General features: G+C 37.0%; 1 protein-coding gene across 3 annotated transcripts in view; it reads right to left on the minus strand.

Moving 5' to 3' along the window:
* The window catches only part of LOC106034987 (cadherin-7), a 90,412-nt gene that overhangs the window by 66,417 nt on the left and 6,265 nt on the right, over positions 1-17,730 (minus strand). For 2 of the 3 annotated variants that reach the window (XM_048080905.2, XM_066992754.1), the window contains exon 2: positions 14,001-14,385. The exons of the other annotated variant lie outside the window; for it this stretch is intronic. In XM_048080905.2, the coding sequence (XP_047936862.1) occupies positions 14,001-14,210 (210 nt within the window). In that variant the 5' untranslated portion in view covers positions 14,211-14,385. The remainder of the gene's footprint in view (positions 1-14,000; positions 14,386-17,730) is intronic. 3 annotated transcript variants of the gene reach the window in all.

Here is a 17,730-nt window from a genome sequence, read left to right on the forward strand (position 1 = left end):
TTCCACTTATAAATTAATAGATAAAAGGAACGTTCTGAGTGTGGCACTATGGCTTACATAACATGAAACAAAATCTAATCTTGACAAGACATTAAAATTAGTCTGAAGGAAATGTTCTCGTGTAGCCTGCAAACAGGTTGAAGGAAATACAATGACATGAAATTATGAATGTTAAAATATCAGTCTAGAAGGAAAGGTATCTACTGAGAAACTGAAAGCCCTTGAAAACACAGGGGTATCATTATTTCATCCTCTTGACTCCAACAAGAAGTTTACTTCATAATGTGCAGGCAGCATTCCTTAGTGGTGAACCACAGTATTAATCCCTTTCATTTTTAGCTTTTAATTTGGAAACAGGTTGGACAAGGACCAGATGCTGCCCTGATGGCTACACATGCTTGCATCCTTCTTCGCATCTGCTAATAGCTTAGTTTTGCTTGAACTTCTCGAGATCTGCCTCTCCTTCATTAATCCACACTCTATCTTGCTTGACTCAGCATTCTTGGAAATCATACTGATAGAAGGTTTTCTGTCTTGTCCTATGTTGTTTGGCATGATGTTACTCATGTTTAAGGCTTCTTCAGGTCAAATGCTGAGTTCTCTGGCTTACTGCAGAAATGTTTTATAAGAAATATTTACATTTTTCCTTTTATATCCTCTGCTTCCCTGTTACCAGAAAAGAAACATAAAATCACCTTTCCGTTATTTATCTTGATTGTATTTGTTTTTACTGCTGCCAAGTATCACAGATTACCTTGTCATACATAGCATCTTTCTCCTTCCATTACAAATGAGCTTTCCTTACCTTTTTGTCCCTTTTAGCCTTCTGTTTAGCTGACCTAGTTATCTACATAATTCTCAAACCAGAATGTATCTGGATCTATAGCTAGCTCCCCTTTTTTTCCCATCTGAACTAACAATACCTAAGTCAGCTAACATTATCAGTTACAAATAAATAAATAAATAAACAAAACAGCAAAATTATTCTCTACTCCCTACCAATGAGCAATGTTCAATGTTCGGCCACATCCTGGGAAGCAGGGTGCCTCGATACGTATAGCAGTTCTTCAGGACAACAGACCTGTTCATAACAAGAGCCCCCCCCTTCTCCTTCCCCTTTCCCAGCTTCTCTTGCTGAGTGTGGCACAGGACATGGTGCTCAGCAATGCAGAAGAGTTCATTAAAGAGATTAAGATTGGAGGAAGCCTACATTGCAGTGACCACGCTTTGGTTGAGTTTGTGATCTTGAGGGATATGGGCCTGGCTAAGAGCAAAGGCAGGACAATGAACTTCAGAAGAGCCAACTTCCAGCTGTTCAAAGAATTAGTAGATGAGATCCCATGGGCCGTGGTCCTTGGGGATAAAGGATTTGATAAGAGCTGGCAACTCTTTAAGGATATTTTCCTTGGAGTGCAAGAGCTCTCTATTCCCATGTGTAATAAATCAAGAAGGGAAGGTAGGAAACCAGCATGGTTCAACAAGTACCTGCTGGTCAAATTTAGGCAAAAGAAGGAAATGCACAGATGGTGGAAATAGGGTCATGTGCCCTGGGAAGAGTACAGAAATGTTGTCTAGATGTGCAGGGATGGGATCAGGAAAGCCAAGGCATTGAAAGAACTAAACCTGGCAAGGGATGCAAAGAATAACACGAAGGGGTTCTACTGGTAGGTACATTGGCTGCAAAATGAAGACTAAGGAGAGCATACCGCCTCTGACAAATGAAGACAGAAAACAGGTAACGACAGGTGAGGAAAAGACAGAGGTACTTAAAAACTTCTTTACCTTGGTCTTCACTGGTGATCAGGCTTCATACATCTGTCATGTCCCCAAACCTCTAGGTGGGGGCTGGGGGAGCAGAGTCCTACTCGCTGTAAGCAAAGAGCAAATTCAGGACCTCCTGATGCAACTTAACAACTACAAGTCTAAGGGACCTGATGACAGGCATCCCAGGGTTGTGAGGGAATTGGCTGATGTAGTCACCAAGCCACTCTCCATCATATTTGAAAAATCATGGCAGTCAGGCAAAGTCCCTGGTGACTGGAAAAAAGGAAACATCACTCCCATTTTTAAAAAGGGTAGAAAGGAAGACCTGGGGAACTACAGACTGGTGAGCCTCACCTCTGTGCCTGCCAAGATCATGGAATGAATCCTCCTGGAGGCAATGTTAGGGCACATGCAGGACAAGGATGTGATCTAAGACAGCCAGCATGGCTTCACCACGGGTAAATCGTGCCTGACACATCTGGTGGCCTTCCATGATGGAGTAACTGCATTAGTCAACAAGGGAAGACCTACAGATGTCATCTACTTGGACCTTTGGGTCCAAGGACTAAGGCCTTTGACACAGTCCCACATGACATCATAATCTCTAAATTGGAAAGATGGATTTGATGGTTTGACCATATGGTGGATGAGGAATTGGCTCGATGGCCACACCCAGAGAGAATGGTCAATGGTTCTATGTCCAGGTGGAGACTGGTGATGAGTGTTGTCACTCAGGGGTCTGTCTTGGGACCAGTGTTTTTCAATATCTTCATCAATAACATAGATGATGGGATTGAATGCAGCCTCAACAAGTTTGAAGATGACACCAAGATGAGTGGGGCATTTGATACCAAAGAAGGAAGAGATGCCATCCAAAGGGACCTGGACAGGCTGGAGAAGTGGGCCCATGTGAACTGCATGAACTTCAACAAGTCCAAGTGCAACGTTTTGTAGCTGGATTGGGGCAATCCCAGACAGGATTAACGACCGGGGGAAGAACTCATTGAGAGCAGCCCTGTGGAGAAGGATTTGGAGGTTCTGGTAGACGAAAGGCTCATCATGAGGTGGCAGTGTGCACTTGCTGCCCAGAAAGCCTGCATCCTGAGCTGCTGTGCTGGGTCTGGTTGGGATGGAGTAAACTTTCCCTGCAGCAGCCCATAACGTGCTGTGCTTTGCACTTGTAGCCAGAACAGCACTAGTATCACATCAGTGCTTTGTCTATTGCTGTGCAATACTGGCACTGCATCAGGACTCTCTCCAACCCCCCAAGAGGCAGCAGGCTGGGGGTGGACAAGAGATGGGGAGGGGACATCACCAGGGCAGCTGACCTAAACTGACCAAAGGGATATTCCATACCATATGATGTAACACTCAGCAATAAAAGGTTTGTTGTTGTTTGTTTTTAAACATAAAAATATGCAAAGCACTTCCCCAAATGCTTACTCTATCCATATATGTAAATTGTGTAAGAAAGACAAGTTAAGTATTTGGCTAATTTATAGTATTGTTATTATACCCTGATTATAGAAATTTAAGAAATGACCATCTGCTTTTCACAGCTGTGTCTGAAAACTTTCAATTGTTATGGAATAACAAGCTAAACCTTTCCTAATGCAGCACGTGTCTACCTTGTAAGAAAAAAAAAAAAAAAAAGTGAATTGTTTGATTGCCTAGTCAGGAGGGTTACAATTTGATACCTCGGTATGAAACGTTTAAGCAGCTTATCATCCTTACACATGTATCCAAGAACCAGGTTTTTGTGTATTTTGGAAACATTTCAAATGGAAAATAACATTATGGGCTTAATTTTTCTCACATGCACTCCACAGCAACAAAATTTCTTGTCTCTCTGGTCCTCAATGCAATTTCTCGTGATTTACTGAAATAGGAAGAGTAAATGGGACAGTATGACTATGGCAACAGTTCATGGAATTCATGCAGGAAAATCTTCTTGTACTACCTGGAAAATACCATTAGGTTTATTTCTTTCTACTCAGAAAGGGAAAAAGAATCCCTTGTGATGTAGGTAGAATATTATGTTGGACTACTTTTAGCTGTTTGCAACATATATCTTATTCACCCATATGAAACACCATAAAGCAGACCTTCAGAGCTCAAAGAACACTATATGACTGTACAAAAGGAAGGTAATTATTTCATTGTCGAAAATGTGAAATATGTTGCTACCTCTTGTCCATCAATCCTCAATATTCTTCTTTTAATAAACAGTGAAATAAAATATCAGTTAAAAAATCAATTAAAAATGGACAAATAGTTTTATTCCAAAAATAACATTCTCAGATGACTTTCTAGGGTTAATAAAAGTGTTCTTCTCAAGATTCTGGTTTAAATCTTCAATTATTCCATGAAATACTCAACTTAATAAGCCACACATTAAAAAAAAATAAAATAAAATTCCCTTTTTCTCAGCTGTTTAGAACTACCTTGTCCCAGGGGACATAGCCTGAGACAGTAAGGCATATTTTGTATTTTCTCATATTTTTATGTGCAAAAGAGCTATATTTGTCTTGGCATTTCTATTTATCTGAAAGATAAAATAATGTTTATTCTTTTTTATATTGTTTGTGATTTGTATAATGCTACTACAGTACTGTGTGTTTTAAACCATTGTAAAGGACAGAATTCCTTTGCAACAGCACAGGCATGTAACACCAGCAAATACTGTACCATATGAAAGGCACTATTAATGGTAGCAATTTTAAAGCTGAGTCACAAACATTTGCAAGAATAAATCCTAAACATATATAGTATAATTTTATGAGCATATTTACTGATTTTGATGATCAACACCTTTTTATGATGGCTCTTCTGTCATTAACAGAGCTCCTTCATTGGCTAGATCTATGTCAGCAAGTAGTAAAATACAATGGGTTGGGATACTCAGGGAGAAACAGTTGGTGCTGAGGGACCAGTGTCCACACTATGTGTTCTGGGGTTTTCCTTTGGAAAGGAGTCTTTTCCTTTGCAAAGAGACGAGTCTGATCCCATTAGGAGTCCAATGCGTGCATTTATGGATCTCACTTTTCTAATTTAGTCTTGACTAACTGGAATCTAGTTGCCCACTCAAATCCCACTCCACAATACAAACTGGAGTATAGTAAATGGAAACAACAGACGTTAACTTCAGAAATGCACAGCTGATCCAAGTAAAAATGCTAATGCAGATATATCACTGTCCTCTTTTACTTAACCAAACTGAGTTTCTCTCAGTAATAAATAGGAGAAACACACAGTAGTATAACTTGTGTTTTTCTGTTGTTGTTGTTGTTGTTGTTTTCTTTTTATGCAAATAGAACACATTAATAAACAAGATAAATATTTTCTATACCATTGAAATTATAAAGTTGAATGTACTGAATGTAATGATTAAGAAAATGCGGTTAATACCATGAAAATATTTAAATTTGGATTTCAGTATTATAATTAGGATGCGGGTGAAATGGTTAATTTCTATATTTCCAACAGTATTCAAATATATATATTTTTAAATCATAAATAATTTACTTTCATTGGTTTAATTTCTCTTACATTTATCAAAGTCTTGGGTAAAATGAAATATGAGCTTACTTCTATAATATCCTCCCAGCTCTCTCAGAATCTAACTTAGCAACAACATATTTCTGTAGTATATTTTTGTTCAAAATGAAATGCTCAGGAAAAATATCATTGTTAATTTATCTGTATGATTTTTTCTTTCAAATGAAACCACTGTAAAATATTAAAAATACAGTAATATGCTACTGTAATAAAATCTTTTCTTGTCTTTTAAGTTTGAGAAAGTTTAAGTAGATTTTCAATTGCTGGTAATCCAAATGCAACACAATAATGAACTATCCACCAAACATAATATGTAGCAAAGATTGCATTTATAGTATCTTGAGGGATATAAACCACTGATTTTCCTGAACTCAAGCTTGACTTCCTCTTGTACCAAGAAATTGTAAAGGTGTTCCTTTTCTCTTCAACTATCTTTTTCTCCTGAAATATTGAATGAAACAAAAATGTTATGCTACACTGCATTTAATACATATCAGTCAAAAAATATTAGAATGCTCTGAAAGTGAAATCTATTTAAGTCAATATTTAAAATACCAAAAAGAGAAATATAGTCTCTCTCTTGGACTGACAAAATTCTACCATAATGATCCTGGAACAAAGTTAGTTAAGGCTTTGGAGCTGAGATAACGTGTGTTGATATATTCACTTATTCCTGGGTTTTGGGAAGGCCATGTGATCTATAATTAGGTGTTGACATTACTTTTTTAATTTTTTTTTTTATTTTTATACCATGTAAATACACTACCCCCCTTTAAAAAAAATAAAAATAAATAAAAGATATTCATTCTTAGAGCCTTAAAGCTATAAGACAGTAAGCATTAGGACCTCCTCAAACTTCTGCTCACAGTGTGTGCTGGTAATCGTATAATTTGGACATAATTTGAACAGTTAGGATTCACCTAACAGCATAACTTACACTGATTTTTCTAAGAGTAACTTGTCTCTAATTTATGTGACAAAACTGTCTCTTCTAGCACAAAAAGCACTGAGAAGATATATATATATATAAGAAGTTATATATTGGTAGTATAAGGTAGCTAACAGGTATTCTGACAGAAGTGGATGACCTAGTGTATTCACGGCTTTCTTCTTTCAGCCGTTCCAACCTCAACACACAGTTCATCCACTTCTTCCAGGGAAATTCATGATGTTGTGACAAAGATCTATAACGCAGAGATTTTCCAGCATTTATTGCCATTATATTTATGTTAAAGATGACGTACTGGACACAAAAGCACCATTCCCTGACTTTTCAGGATCTCTAAGTATATTGTCCCAGATACTCACCTCAACCGGTAAAAGTTAACATCAAAATCTGACATACATACATGGCATAATTTTACTGAGTACTCAAAAAAAACCACACACACACACACACACAAAAGAAACTTAAGTTGTGCAGTGTGAGACTGAAAAACAACAACAACATAGATGCAATGGAACAAAGAAGAAATTTGGCAGAAAAAAATGTGACAGAGCAGCAATAGTGCTGGACTATTAGACTGTGAGGTGAAAAATGCTAAATACATGGAATGAACACCCAATGGACCTGTAGACAGACACTTGTGCTGAACAGTACAGGTATAAGAAAAAAGACAACATGGAAAATATAGAGTGATAGCAGGTTACAAGATGTAAAACTTTGAAGCATATGCAGTTTGAACTTTTGAAAGCAATGGAAAAATTTCCTTTATCTTCACTGTCCTGAAACAAGATTTTTAGACATGTAGCCTTGTACTAACATAGATATCAAATAGATCTGCCCTTAGGAATTTCACCCAAATTTTCACCTATAAAGGTTAGAACATAAAGGCAGGAAAAGACCCTCTGTTATCTATTCATGTTGTTTAAAATATAGTTTTGATTCTCATGTTTAGAATAAGCAATATTCTATCTTACTGGAAAAGGATGTGAGCGAGTTATTGTTCTCAAGCTATTTTCAGGATGTTGATTGATGTCTCCATATTTCACTGGATTATATTCTTACTTCTTAATCCGTTACTGCCTCTTGTTTTACAAGACCTCTGTCTCAGGGCAGAGGGTTGTCTTTGCCTGCACTGCACTTAGCTCACAGTGGGGATTTGATTCCTGACTGGACTTCCTTAGCAATAATGGAATTCACATAATAATGTGAATACTGACACTTCTTGGTAGCCCCAGTCTTACAGCCCTGCATTTCCAACATCATCAGTAAGACTAGAGGACAGAAGTAAAACTGGATAACAAGTAAGAGCCAATAACAAGGGCTAGAGGACAGAAAGCAACTTTAGCATATAAATATATACAAATGTTAGAATAAATGTTAGAAAAAAAAAAAAAAAGTCAGCTGAGGCAACAAGAGCTTCACTCACATTAAAACTGTAAATCTCCTCAAGCTCTCATGAAAATAAAGCATTTCCTGATAACCAGCCAAGCATACAGGAGACTTACATCTACATATGGTATCAAAATTAGCTTTTACTCTTGCTTTTCTGATTTGTCAGAGAGGTCCATAAAATATAGTTTTAAATAACATCCCAAAGAAATTTAGAGCAGAGCACTGCAGGTAGAGCTTATTAGTCTATTGAAATACAGAGCTGGTATTACAGGATTATACAAATAGCATAGCTGTGCCACTGAATAAAAAGCTGTGATGAGGGCTACTTAATTTACAAATGTTGTCATCACCTTCACTAACCTTCCTCTTCTGTAATGCCACATGTTAAGGATCTATGTTCTATATTATACTAAAAGATCATAAAGCTTCATGTCCTGGTTCAGTATCCAACCATAAGTCTCTCAACTCTATTATCACTTTTAATAATGAAATTACATATAAATTGTCTTTTAGAGCTTGAGCATGTGAAATTGTCATCGCTTTAAATCCCCTGCATAAAACCCATTTCTGTATCCATTCAGCTATGTGAGTAAGACAATGACTTCCTATAAAGAGGGATAGAGGAAATTACACTATAGCTGTGCAGGCTAATGAAATAAACGAAGGAAAAAGCAGTAGATTTTGGGTTATCCCTTCAGATAATTCTTCCTGTGTGCCTTAATCTCACTGTTCTCCCCAGAGATACTTTAGCCCTGCATGCTAAGTAGGAAACATTCAGATTTTCTGTCAACTCTGTTATTTGGGGTAATCCAAATAAAATAAAGCATGGAATAACACAAAGCCCATAGTGACTCCCCAGTGATGAAAAACCTGTGCTACTAGCAACTTATAAATAACAACTTGAGCTGGTAAATTCATACCTCTTCTGTATGGCTGGGGCACCCCTTTGCCAAGACCTATTCCTTCTACAAAGCAGATATGCAGTACTTGAATATTTTGTTTATTCATTTGTTTCATTTGCAGCACTTGTGGTATAATAATATTGACAAGAGAGGTATGTCCGATTTTACTTAAAAGGTCAACTGTTATCAATTTTCACAGCACAGAACAGAGTCCCTGCGATGGATAAATATCAGAAACAGAGCAGATTCACATTTTCAGGTTCAGAAGTTAACTTTTGTGAGTATATAAAATAGTGATTCATAGATTATGTTAAAATGAAGATAACAAATAGAAAAGGAAGAAAAGTTTATGTAACAATGAGGAAGGAAGTTTCTCTGATTCATTATGCTACCTCTGTTTTCCACACAGTGTATACAAATAAAGATAAGGAACAAGGAACCTTTTTTTTTTTTTTCTCTTAAAAGTACTTGGGCAAAAAAATATATAAATTATTTCTGTGCAGAGCTGTAGCTTCTCTCAGCTGGGTGCTCACTTGCAGTTTTTCAGAGTAGACTTGAACATTTATCTTATGCAGGCTATTTGGAGAGGCAAAAACCCAAGGCTGAGACTGGGCTCGGGTCTCCATGGGTTACCTCCACAGAAAACAAGAGGAAAAAGAATCGCACCCAACCTGCCTCCTGCTCCCTTATCTATAAATGTGGCAGCTTAGCCCCTTTTGCCTAAATTTAGCGCTTATAACTTCCCTCCTTCTCCTCTCCATTTCCCAAAGTGACAGTAAAGTTGTTGTGGTGGGTTTCTAGAGAGATGAAAAGCTACTGGGCTTATTTCTATTCAGAGGTTCTCAGCTTTCTCATTCACAGATGAAGTTTTCTCTGTTTCTCAGTGACTGGTATTCGGTACATTGTTATGAGTTTGACAGTGTGTGGCCAATGCTTTCACAGTATTTACTGATTTAAAGTATTTTTAAAGTATTTTAGCAAGAATGCTTATTATCCAACACAGTCCAAAAGTTACCAGGCACATTTGAAAATGGCAGGCTATGAGCTAGGAAAAGAGCTGCATTTCTCACTGTATGACTTGTTATAGGGTAAATATATTGCAATAGGTAAATATCAAATGTGAATTCTTTCACACCAAAAAACAAACAAACAAAAAAACAGCCTTCTTCCCTCCAAACTGATGAGCCTAGAAGAAGCATTCTACAGACTATACCAACAAATAATATACATTTCTGGTTATTTTGCTGCTTAGAAAGCCCTTTCTCCACCCTGCCTCAGTGCATAACTGCAAATTCTGCTTGATATATCACTGATTTTCTTTGTTCCCCTTTGTTTTCAGCCCTTCACATCTTAGAAAGGTTTCAAGAAAATAAAAATAAAGATAATAATTTAAAAGTTTAACTCAGTAGCCATTGTGCTTGTATGCTTGAAACTGTCTCTGTCTCTAACTATCCCTAAATCTAGAGCCATTGGAAAAGGAGCTTTGGTCTGGGTTCAAAAGAAAATAATAAAGTCAACCATCCATTTTCACACTCACTCACATGGAGTTCACAGCTTTGTTTCACTTCAAGTTTATTTGTGGGCTGCTTTTGATTCGTTTGTTGTTTTTTGTTTGTTTACTTATAAAAGACAAATAAAAGAATTACTGTCTGTGGCTTTGTGTCATTCTGATGCTTTTGAGGAGACCAACATTCTTGTAGGCAAACACTGGTGAAACTAATTGCCACAAAACCAGAAAAAAAAAAAAAAACATACACATGCATAAAAAAAAAAAAAGAAAAGAAAACACAAATCCTACAAAAAAACAAAAAGCACACACAGACACACACACAGGATGTTTGCATAATTATGTAACAAAAATGATGGGAAAACAACAACAAAAGAATATCAGACATAAAATTAGACTTCAACTGCATCTTTTTTTTTGCCTGTGCATACCTATACAGACTTTAACTACGTGACTGTAAACAGATTTTCAAATATTCAGTATTATATCATATATTTTCTAATTTTAGGTATTTATATATCAAATCATTTTAAACTGTTCTATACTATTATTTTTATGCCCAAGTAGAATCAATTAAATTCATTTATATGGAAAATACAGAGTAAGGCATTTTACAGAGCAATAGTAAACAGTTTCTGGAAAACAGAAACCACCTAAGCTTCCAGCTAAATTAGTATCATAGTTAACTGCTTCAATTCCTACATAGAATGTCTGGAAGATAATGGGGGCCTATCTGGATGGGTAAATGGGCTAAATAGTTAATTGCTTCAACCCTTTTAGTGAAAAAAAAAAAAAAAAACCATATGCTGTGCTGATGGACAGAAAGAAATTGTATATGGTTCAGTTCACAATCTGGCTATATGTTAAGCACCTCCCAAGAGGCACTCAGAATTACTCAGGATTGAATCCAAGATGATTAAAATTCATACCACAGAGAGGAAAGACCTACATATAAAAGCAAACAAAAAAACAAAAACAAACAACCAGTAACAGCAACAAACTTCAATCACCTCTGATTCCTATTAGTGTAAAACTATCGGTGCTTCTCCAGAGGTTTCTCCAGAGTGATGGGAGAAACAGGACCCTGCTGCCTCAAGGAAATAAATAAGTTTAAAAACAAACAAACAGAAAAACCCCACTGAAAATAAATACACTTAAGGTATGGATCTGAAATCTGAATATGAAAACATTGAAAAAAATATTTTAAGTGAAAGACTCATCTTAATGAAGTGAATAGGAATCCTATTATGTAATTTCCAAGGAATTGGATTTTGCCTTGCATGATCATGTAATTAAAATGTCAAATTGCATGCACCCAGGAGGACAGAATTAATGCCAAACATGGAATTAACATTGGTATTTCATGACTTTTAACTAATTTGCCATGTAACCCTAACATTCTCCAAATACTGCCTCATCCAAACAGAACTGCTTAGGGCTTTTTAAAATTGGATAGTGGCAGAGAGAAAATATTCCCTAGCACAGCTCCATTCGCCTGCGTGTTTCTGAAGCATTTTTTTCTCACAGCCCTTAAAATCTGAAGGCAGGTTCCTCCTTCCTGGGTGTCCACAGTCAGACTGGCACCCTGCAAAGCATCCTGAACTTCTGTTCAGGTAGCACAGGACTGACCTCCCCAGGAGCAGAATGCTCTGCAGAATATGAGGCAGAGTCTGGTTGCTGTTTCCACTTCACTTGATGAGAGAAGTGAGTTATGCCAGCTCTTCACTTTCCTCACCAAGGGGAAGGAAAAAAAAACACCCTTCTATCCAAATCTCAATCTCCTCAGTCCCTACCTGCCTACAGAGGCTTTGAAACAGGCACAGCAATATTTTTTTTTTTGGGGGGGGGGAAGGCGGAGGAAGGTGACTGCTGCTCACTTCAGAGTAGTGCTACACATAATATGTTAACACACAGAAAGAAAATCACTTCTTCACCTCTTTTCTCCCCTGCATGGGAATTCAGCTTCGGTCATGATTGCACCTCAGGAACTACACAGTAAAAAGCCTCTCCAGAGTGAAGGTTAGGAACTGGGCACATCTTATCTTATAAGATGCTCAGCAAGGGCTCTGTTTCCAGGAAAATGTGCTTCCTTTTGCAAGTGCAAATTTATGTCTGCTTTTCCTACAAAATGAATTGCTGGTACAAATGTGAATTCTTGAGCCAACAATTCATACTGCTGATACAAAAGCAGGCTGGGCACAGACTGTTACTAGGAAAAAAAAAAGGTGGTGGTGGGATTGCTTTTCAGAATATATATATGAATGCTAGGACTCCTGTAAAGGACTGGAAAGAGCAGACTGTGAAGCTAAAAATAATCATGTCGTGTACTCCAGTGTTACCACAGCATATTTGGCCAAAACACAATAATCGAGTGAATATGAGAATTGCTACAGATCAAAACCAGACTTCTGTCAAGTATTTAAAGACATTTCTTTTCCAAGAGAGAAATTCTAAATTGTAAGCCACACATCCTTTTATATCACCAGGTAAGAATGCCAAATATACTATTTTCCAGAAGCACAGGAGAGGCTCCAAACTGAGAATGTTTTGGAGCTCCCTTTCCTCTTCACTCCCCTCCAGCCCCCCAAAAACAAACAAACAAACAAACAAAAACTTACAAAGCCAAGTAGTTTCCAAGTTGAAACTGCTACATACCCTCTAACTTAACAAAAACTTTCATGATGCTTGCAATGAAATATATATATGTTTATTCTAGTTCTTCTTTCTTTAGTGCTCAGTTGTGCATAGTACTAGCCCCAGTTCAGAAAAACACGTAAACACAACCATAGCTTTAGTCACAAGAGCAGATTGCCATTCAACTTGATTATTTGATGGCATGATTAAATTCTAAGTACTTAGCTGTGTTAACGCAAACATTAAGGTTTTTGTCTCAGTAGGGCAAATCAAGTAAGCTGAAATTCCCTGCACTCGTATATTTGAAGTGTTGGATTTTAGATTACTTCTCTCTCTCTTTTTTTTTTTTTTCTGTAAGCATGCCATTTTGCCATAATGTCACTCCCTTGTTTTCTATGCATTTGCTATATTTTAACGAGAAACTGTATTTATTGATTCCCATATTACCTAGAGAAATGAGTTTTTCTTTCAATAAGATGATTACACATAAATGTTACATAGAAGTACAAGAAAGCTGGGTGTTGTCTTTTTTTTTTTTTTCTTGATAATTGCTGAAGTGTATTACTCATCAGCACAGCGCAGTGAATGAACTAAGGCACAGATTCACAGCTGTGCTCAGTGTGCTCCACGTGCAGCTACGGGCACTGACAACGAGCCATTTGGGATGCCCTGATGCAAGGGCTTGTTCTGTGCTGGCCTGGTGCCCACCAGAGGGTGGGTAAAGCCACAAGGCTATTCTGTGCTCAGAGGGCAGGGAGGCCCCCAAGGTACCGCTCTGCCAGCCAAGCAACATCAAAGCATAGCAGCAATGCAGACGTGCCCTCCTTTCCACTTGTCACACCCTTAGATGCCTGAATATTTCTCTCTTGACCACAATAGTGCCAGTCTTTAGGGAGCAAACAGGATAATATAGAAATGCTGTTTTCTGGGACTAGTTTTTTGTTCTTAGGAAAGAATATGCATTATTATACTTCTGTATTCCCATGTAACAAAACACAACTATTAGTAATAAAATATTGTCTTTGTATCAGTAATGGTAAAACACCTTCATCCTTGTACTCCCTTAAATAAGCATAGACAATAGATTAAGCTCTTAAAGAAAATTGTGAGAGCGGTCAGAAACGTGATGCATTGCTGTTCTGAAGTGCTAAAGGTTTTTCTTTTTCAAACTGCATAACTTTGTTCCGTCCTGGTTTATTTCAGACACACTGACAGAGTTGCAATTTTCAGGTTACACCAGATAAACAGATCAAAAAGCAGGCATCTGTACTTTCCAAAGTTTGGTTAAATCCCCTACCTTTCCTACATAGAGTGGGTCTGTGCCCATGTATTCTTCCAGCACAAAGAATTGATTCCACACCCAGCTGCGTTTGGTTCTTGTCCTCCCTGATTGAAAGTAGGGCTTTGACCTGGACCTTGAGGGCTCTGCTTGATTCATCCCAGAAAGACACAGGAAAAGAGCTATTATCTGCAACAAATGGCAGAACTCCACTTTGCCCAACTTCATCTTTTTTTTTCTCCTTTTGATGAGAGCAGGCACAATTCCAGTTGTCTCTGCAGCTCTAGCTTCCAGCAGGGTGCCAGCTGGGAGTCCAGAGATAATAACTTGTGGAGTGGTCGATTGGGAGAGGTCACCACTGCTGAGTAGCCTTCACCAAAGAAATGGCATAACAGGTACCTGTCTGTGGAAAAAAAAAAAAAAAGGAAAAGAAAACAAAAAAGACAAGAACTGTTGTCGGAACTTTATTTGTTTTTATATTTTTTTTTACTAATGCAAATTATTTGCAACATTTGCATAATGCAGAAATGTCTATTTATGATTTTTCTAATCATCAACACTGTTGAGTTTACTAATTAGTCTGTGAATTTAGACTTCATTCCTTGGATTTTGCTACTACTGATCGATATGTATTTATATTTATAAAGTTTTCTTGTGACTGTTCTCTTAATACACCCGTTTCTCCAGTACAGAGGCTGAATTCTCTTCTCTTTAAAATAAGCAAAACAAGTGTATTTATTTTACAGTTATTACTTCTGATTTTTCCACCTCTGCCAGCTATAGTCAGCTTTACTTGACATTACCATGACATAATTATAAAACAGTTACAGGCGGGAAGCTATATTAATGGAAAGGACATATGTTAGCTTCTCTTTTCCATATAACTGAAGAGTAAAATAACAGAGTATAAGATGAATCAGAACAATTTGATTGATTCTTAGTCACAGTAGACCAGATGTTATGATTTGTTCTTATCTGAATCCGACCAGCTAAAAAGCCCTCCAAGTGTCCCCACTCATTTTTTCTATGTTTCTAAAGCAAATGTCAGGCATGATAAGAAGCATGTTAGACTAGCTTATGTACTTACTTATACACATGTATGTTCAGCAAGATCAGAAAATAATTTGATTTTGTGTTTTCAATGGAACCTTACTTTAATGATGAATGATTTTTCAGCAGAAACACACAGAAGTTTTATCTTTCTGTGCATCTTGTCTGTCTCCTTTTCAAAACCTTGATCATTTAGTAATTGATGGAACTTGCTAAGAATAAAGAATCATTTACAAAAACAACAAAAACCTTGAACAGCATTTAAATCAGTCTTAATTTTTTTTTTTTTTAAGTGCCTCTTACAGTTACAAACCTTCTCTGGCCAAGTAAAAATATATACATAATATAATGATTATACAAGTACAAGTTCTGTTAGCCAAAACCAAACGCAGCTTTGTATTTCAAGGGAATCATCTCCATTAAGTCCAAGTAAGCAATGCTCTCTCTGAAATAGGCATCCTCCTTGTCTGAGTGAGCAATACGGCAGACAAGAAGTATTTAAGAAGTGCGAAATACAAGATGAAAATGAGGATGAAATTAAAACAGATAACAAGGCTTTCAATTAGAGTGAGCTGTTGCTACTTAGGAAGCCATGGAAGAAAGAATATTGCATCCTTTATACATTGTATTAAATCACATTATGCAGTAGACATTAAATCACGTATGCATTAAATGCTCTAGATAAACTCTTATATTCCTACCCACTACTATTAAAAGTGATTGGAATGCGATCTCTGATATCTGTTTTCACTATGTCAGGCTCTTTTAGCTACAGAACTATGTACCATGCTGCCAAAGGTACCTAGAGGGCACAAACATGAAACAAATAAAAAGCTCTTCTGATTATAGACTGTATTTAAAGCCTTTTTATAGTAATCCCTTCTGTGGTACTGCCCTGCACCAGAAAGGCTTTGCTTAGAGAATGGTGGGATAAACCACAAACCCACTGAGCATGTATGCTAAGCAGCAGCTATTTGAAAGCTTCCATATATGAAAATTTAGTGTCTCCCTACATGCAAAACAATGGGAATAGGTGTTGTCTTACCTAAACATCCTAATTTTCAAAATGTGATGGACAGTTACAAAGCATATCCCTCCACCTGCACCAACATTTTATTATTATTATTATTATTACTTTTTTTTTTTTTCAGCAGGATTAACATGCAGGTGTCATCGTCACTAGCAGAGCGTAATTTAAAATGATTAATCCCAGCTAGCTAGGTTTTGATGTGGGCCATTGGGTAAATCATGACCAGGTGACATTGTAATAACCAAAAGGGCTACCACAGGTGTTAAGGAAAGTAGTTGGGCTTCCCAAGTGGCACATTCACTTCCTACCACTCCTTTCAAGTATGATAAATATTGTCTGTATTAGGGGCTGTTTGCACACCCTTTAGTTTCCCTCTCTGTATCTAAGTTACATTAGGTTAAATACATCTGATATTGATAAACTGTCAGTTTATTTCAAAGAAGCAGCAGATTGTTACTTAACAGAGATAAAAATATGAAATGGATTTTCTTAAGAAATGTCAGTAAAACATTTACAATATGTTAGAGTCTTTCCACTAAGCAGTTTGAAATGTCTTGTTCTTGCTCTGAACAGACATTTCAAACCTAGAATTGCTCTAACCTTTATCTCGAACAGTGTTCTCTTATATCCTTTCTTTTACACCTGCAGGGAAGTATGAAAGCCACCATATGGAGCGCCATGGTCCCCAGCCACACACCACAGCACAGAACTGAAAAACGCACCCAAAATACCAACTGAAAAACAGTCCATATGCTAGACAGCACAATCTGATGAAAAACAGAATACTCACACCCCCTGGAAAAAAAAAAATGTTGTCATTTACTCATTCTCAAATCTTTTCACCACACAGTCTCCAGAATTCCAATTATTTTTGTTCAGCTGTGTGGCAGCAGTTTGCTCTGAAACACTCTTCCCTCCCTTCCTCCCCTTCAGGATAAATCTTCCTATTCCTCTTAGAGCACACCTCCCCTACCCCCCTTTGATTTTTTAAGGTTTTTATTTATAGTTCTTTCAGCACATTGCTTTTTGAGTGTGATACTTCCCAAAGCAGAAGTAAAAGGGCCTGGTGATTAAAAATCTTTTCTGTTTTGGGAATAATTACTTATTAAATTGTATTAAATTGTATCTTTTGTTCTGATATAGACATACATATTTATATGAAATTTTTATGGTTATGTGTAAAATATATATATATATATTATGTTTCTGTCCAGGCGTAACTAGCACTTCAACATCATCTGCTCTGTGAAATGCCTAGGTATGAAGTTGATATGTAAAACACAAGCAACATCATGGCATTCAGAAAACTGAAAAGTAAGCTAAAAGGTTGCTTTTTTTCCCCTCATCAAGGCATAAACTTAATGTTCTGAGAGTGCTTGCAGCTACAGGTATGACGAACAATGACAGCAATAGATGGAATGAAACTCTCTGATTTAGGTGCCTTCTCTATCACCTGCATTTATGCGCTTGAGTGTGAAATGAAGGCAAAATTGACCTGCACTGAATTTAAGCATTTAAATTAATCACTGAGTTTAAGCATTCTCTTTTATGAAATGGTAACCCGTTCTGTACAAACAAACTATGCAGAACAGAGAAATATTTGTATTTGTAATTAATGTCTTTAATTACCCTAGGACATTAGTACATCTTCATATAATGTTTCTAAAT

This window comes from Anser cygnoides, chromosome 2 (assembly GCF_040182565.1).
Source record: "Anser cygnoides isolate HZ-2024a breed goose chromosome 2, Taihu_goose_T2T_genome, whole genome shotgun sequence".
Lineage (NCBI taxonomy): Eukaryota > Metazoa > Chordata > Aves > Anseriformes > Anatidae > Anser > Anser cygnoides.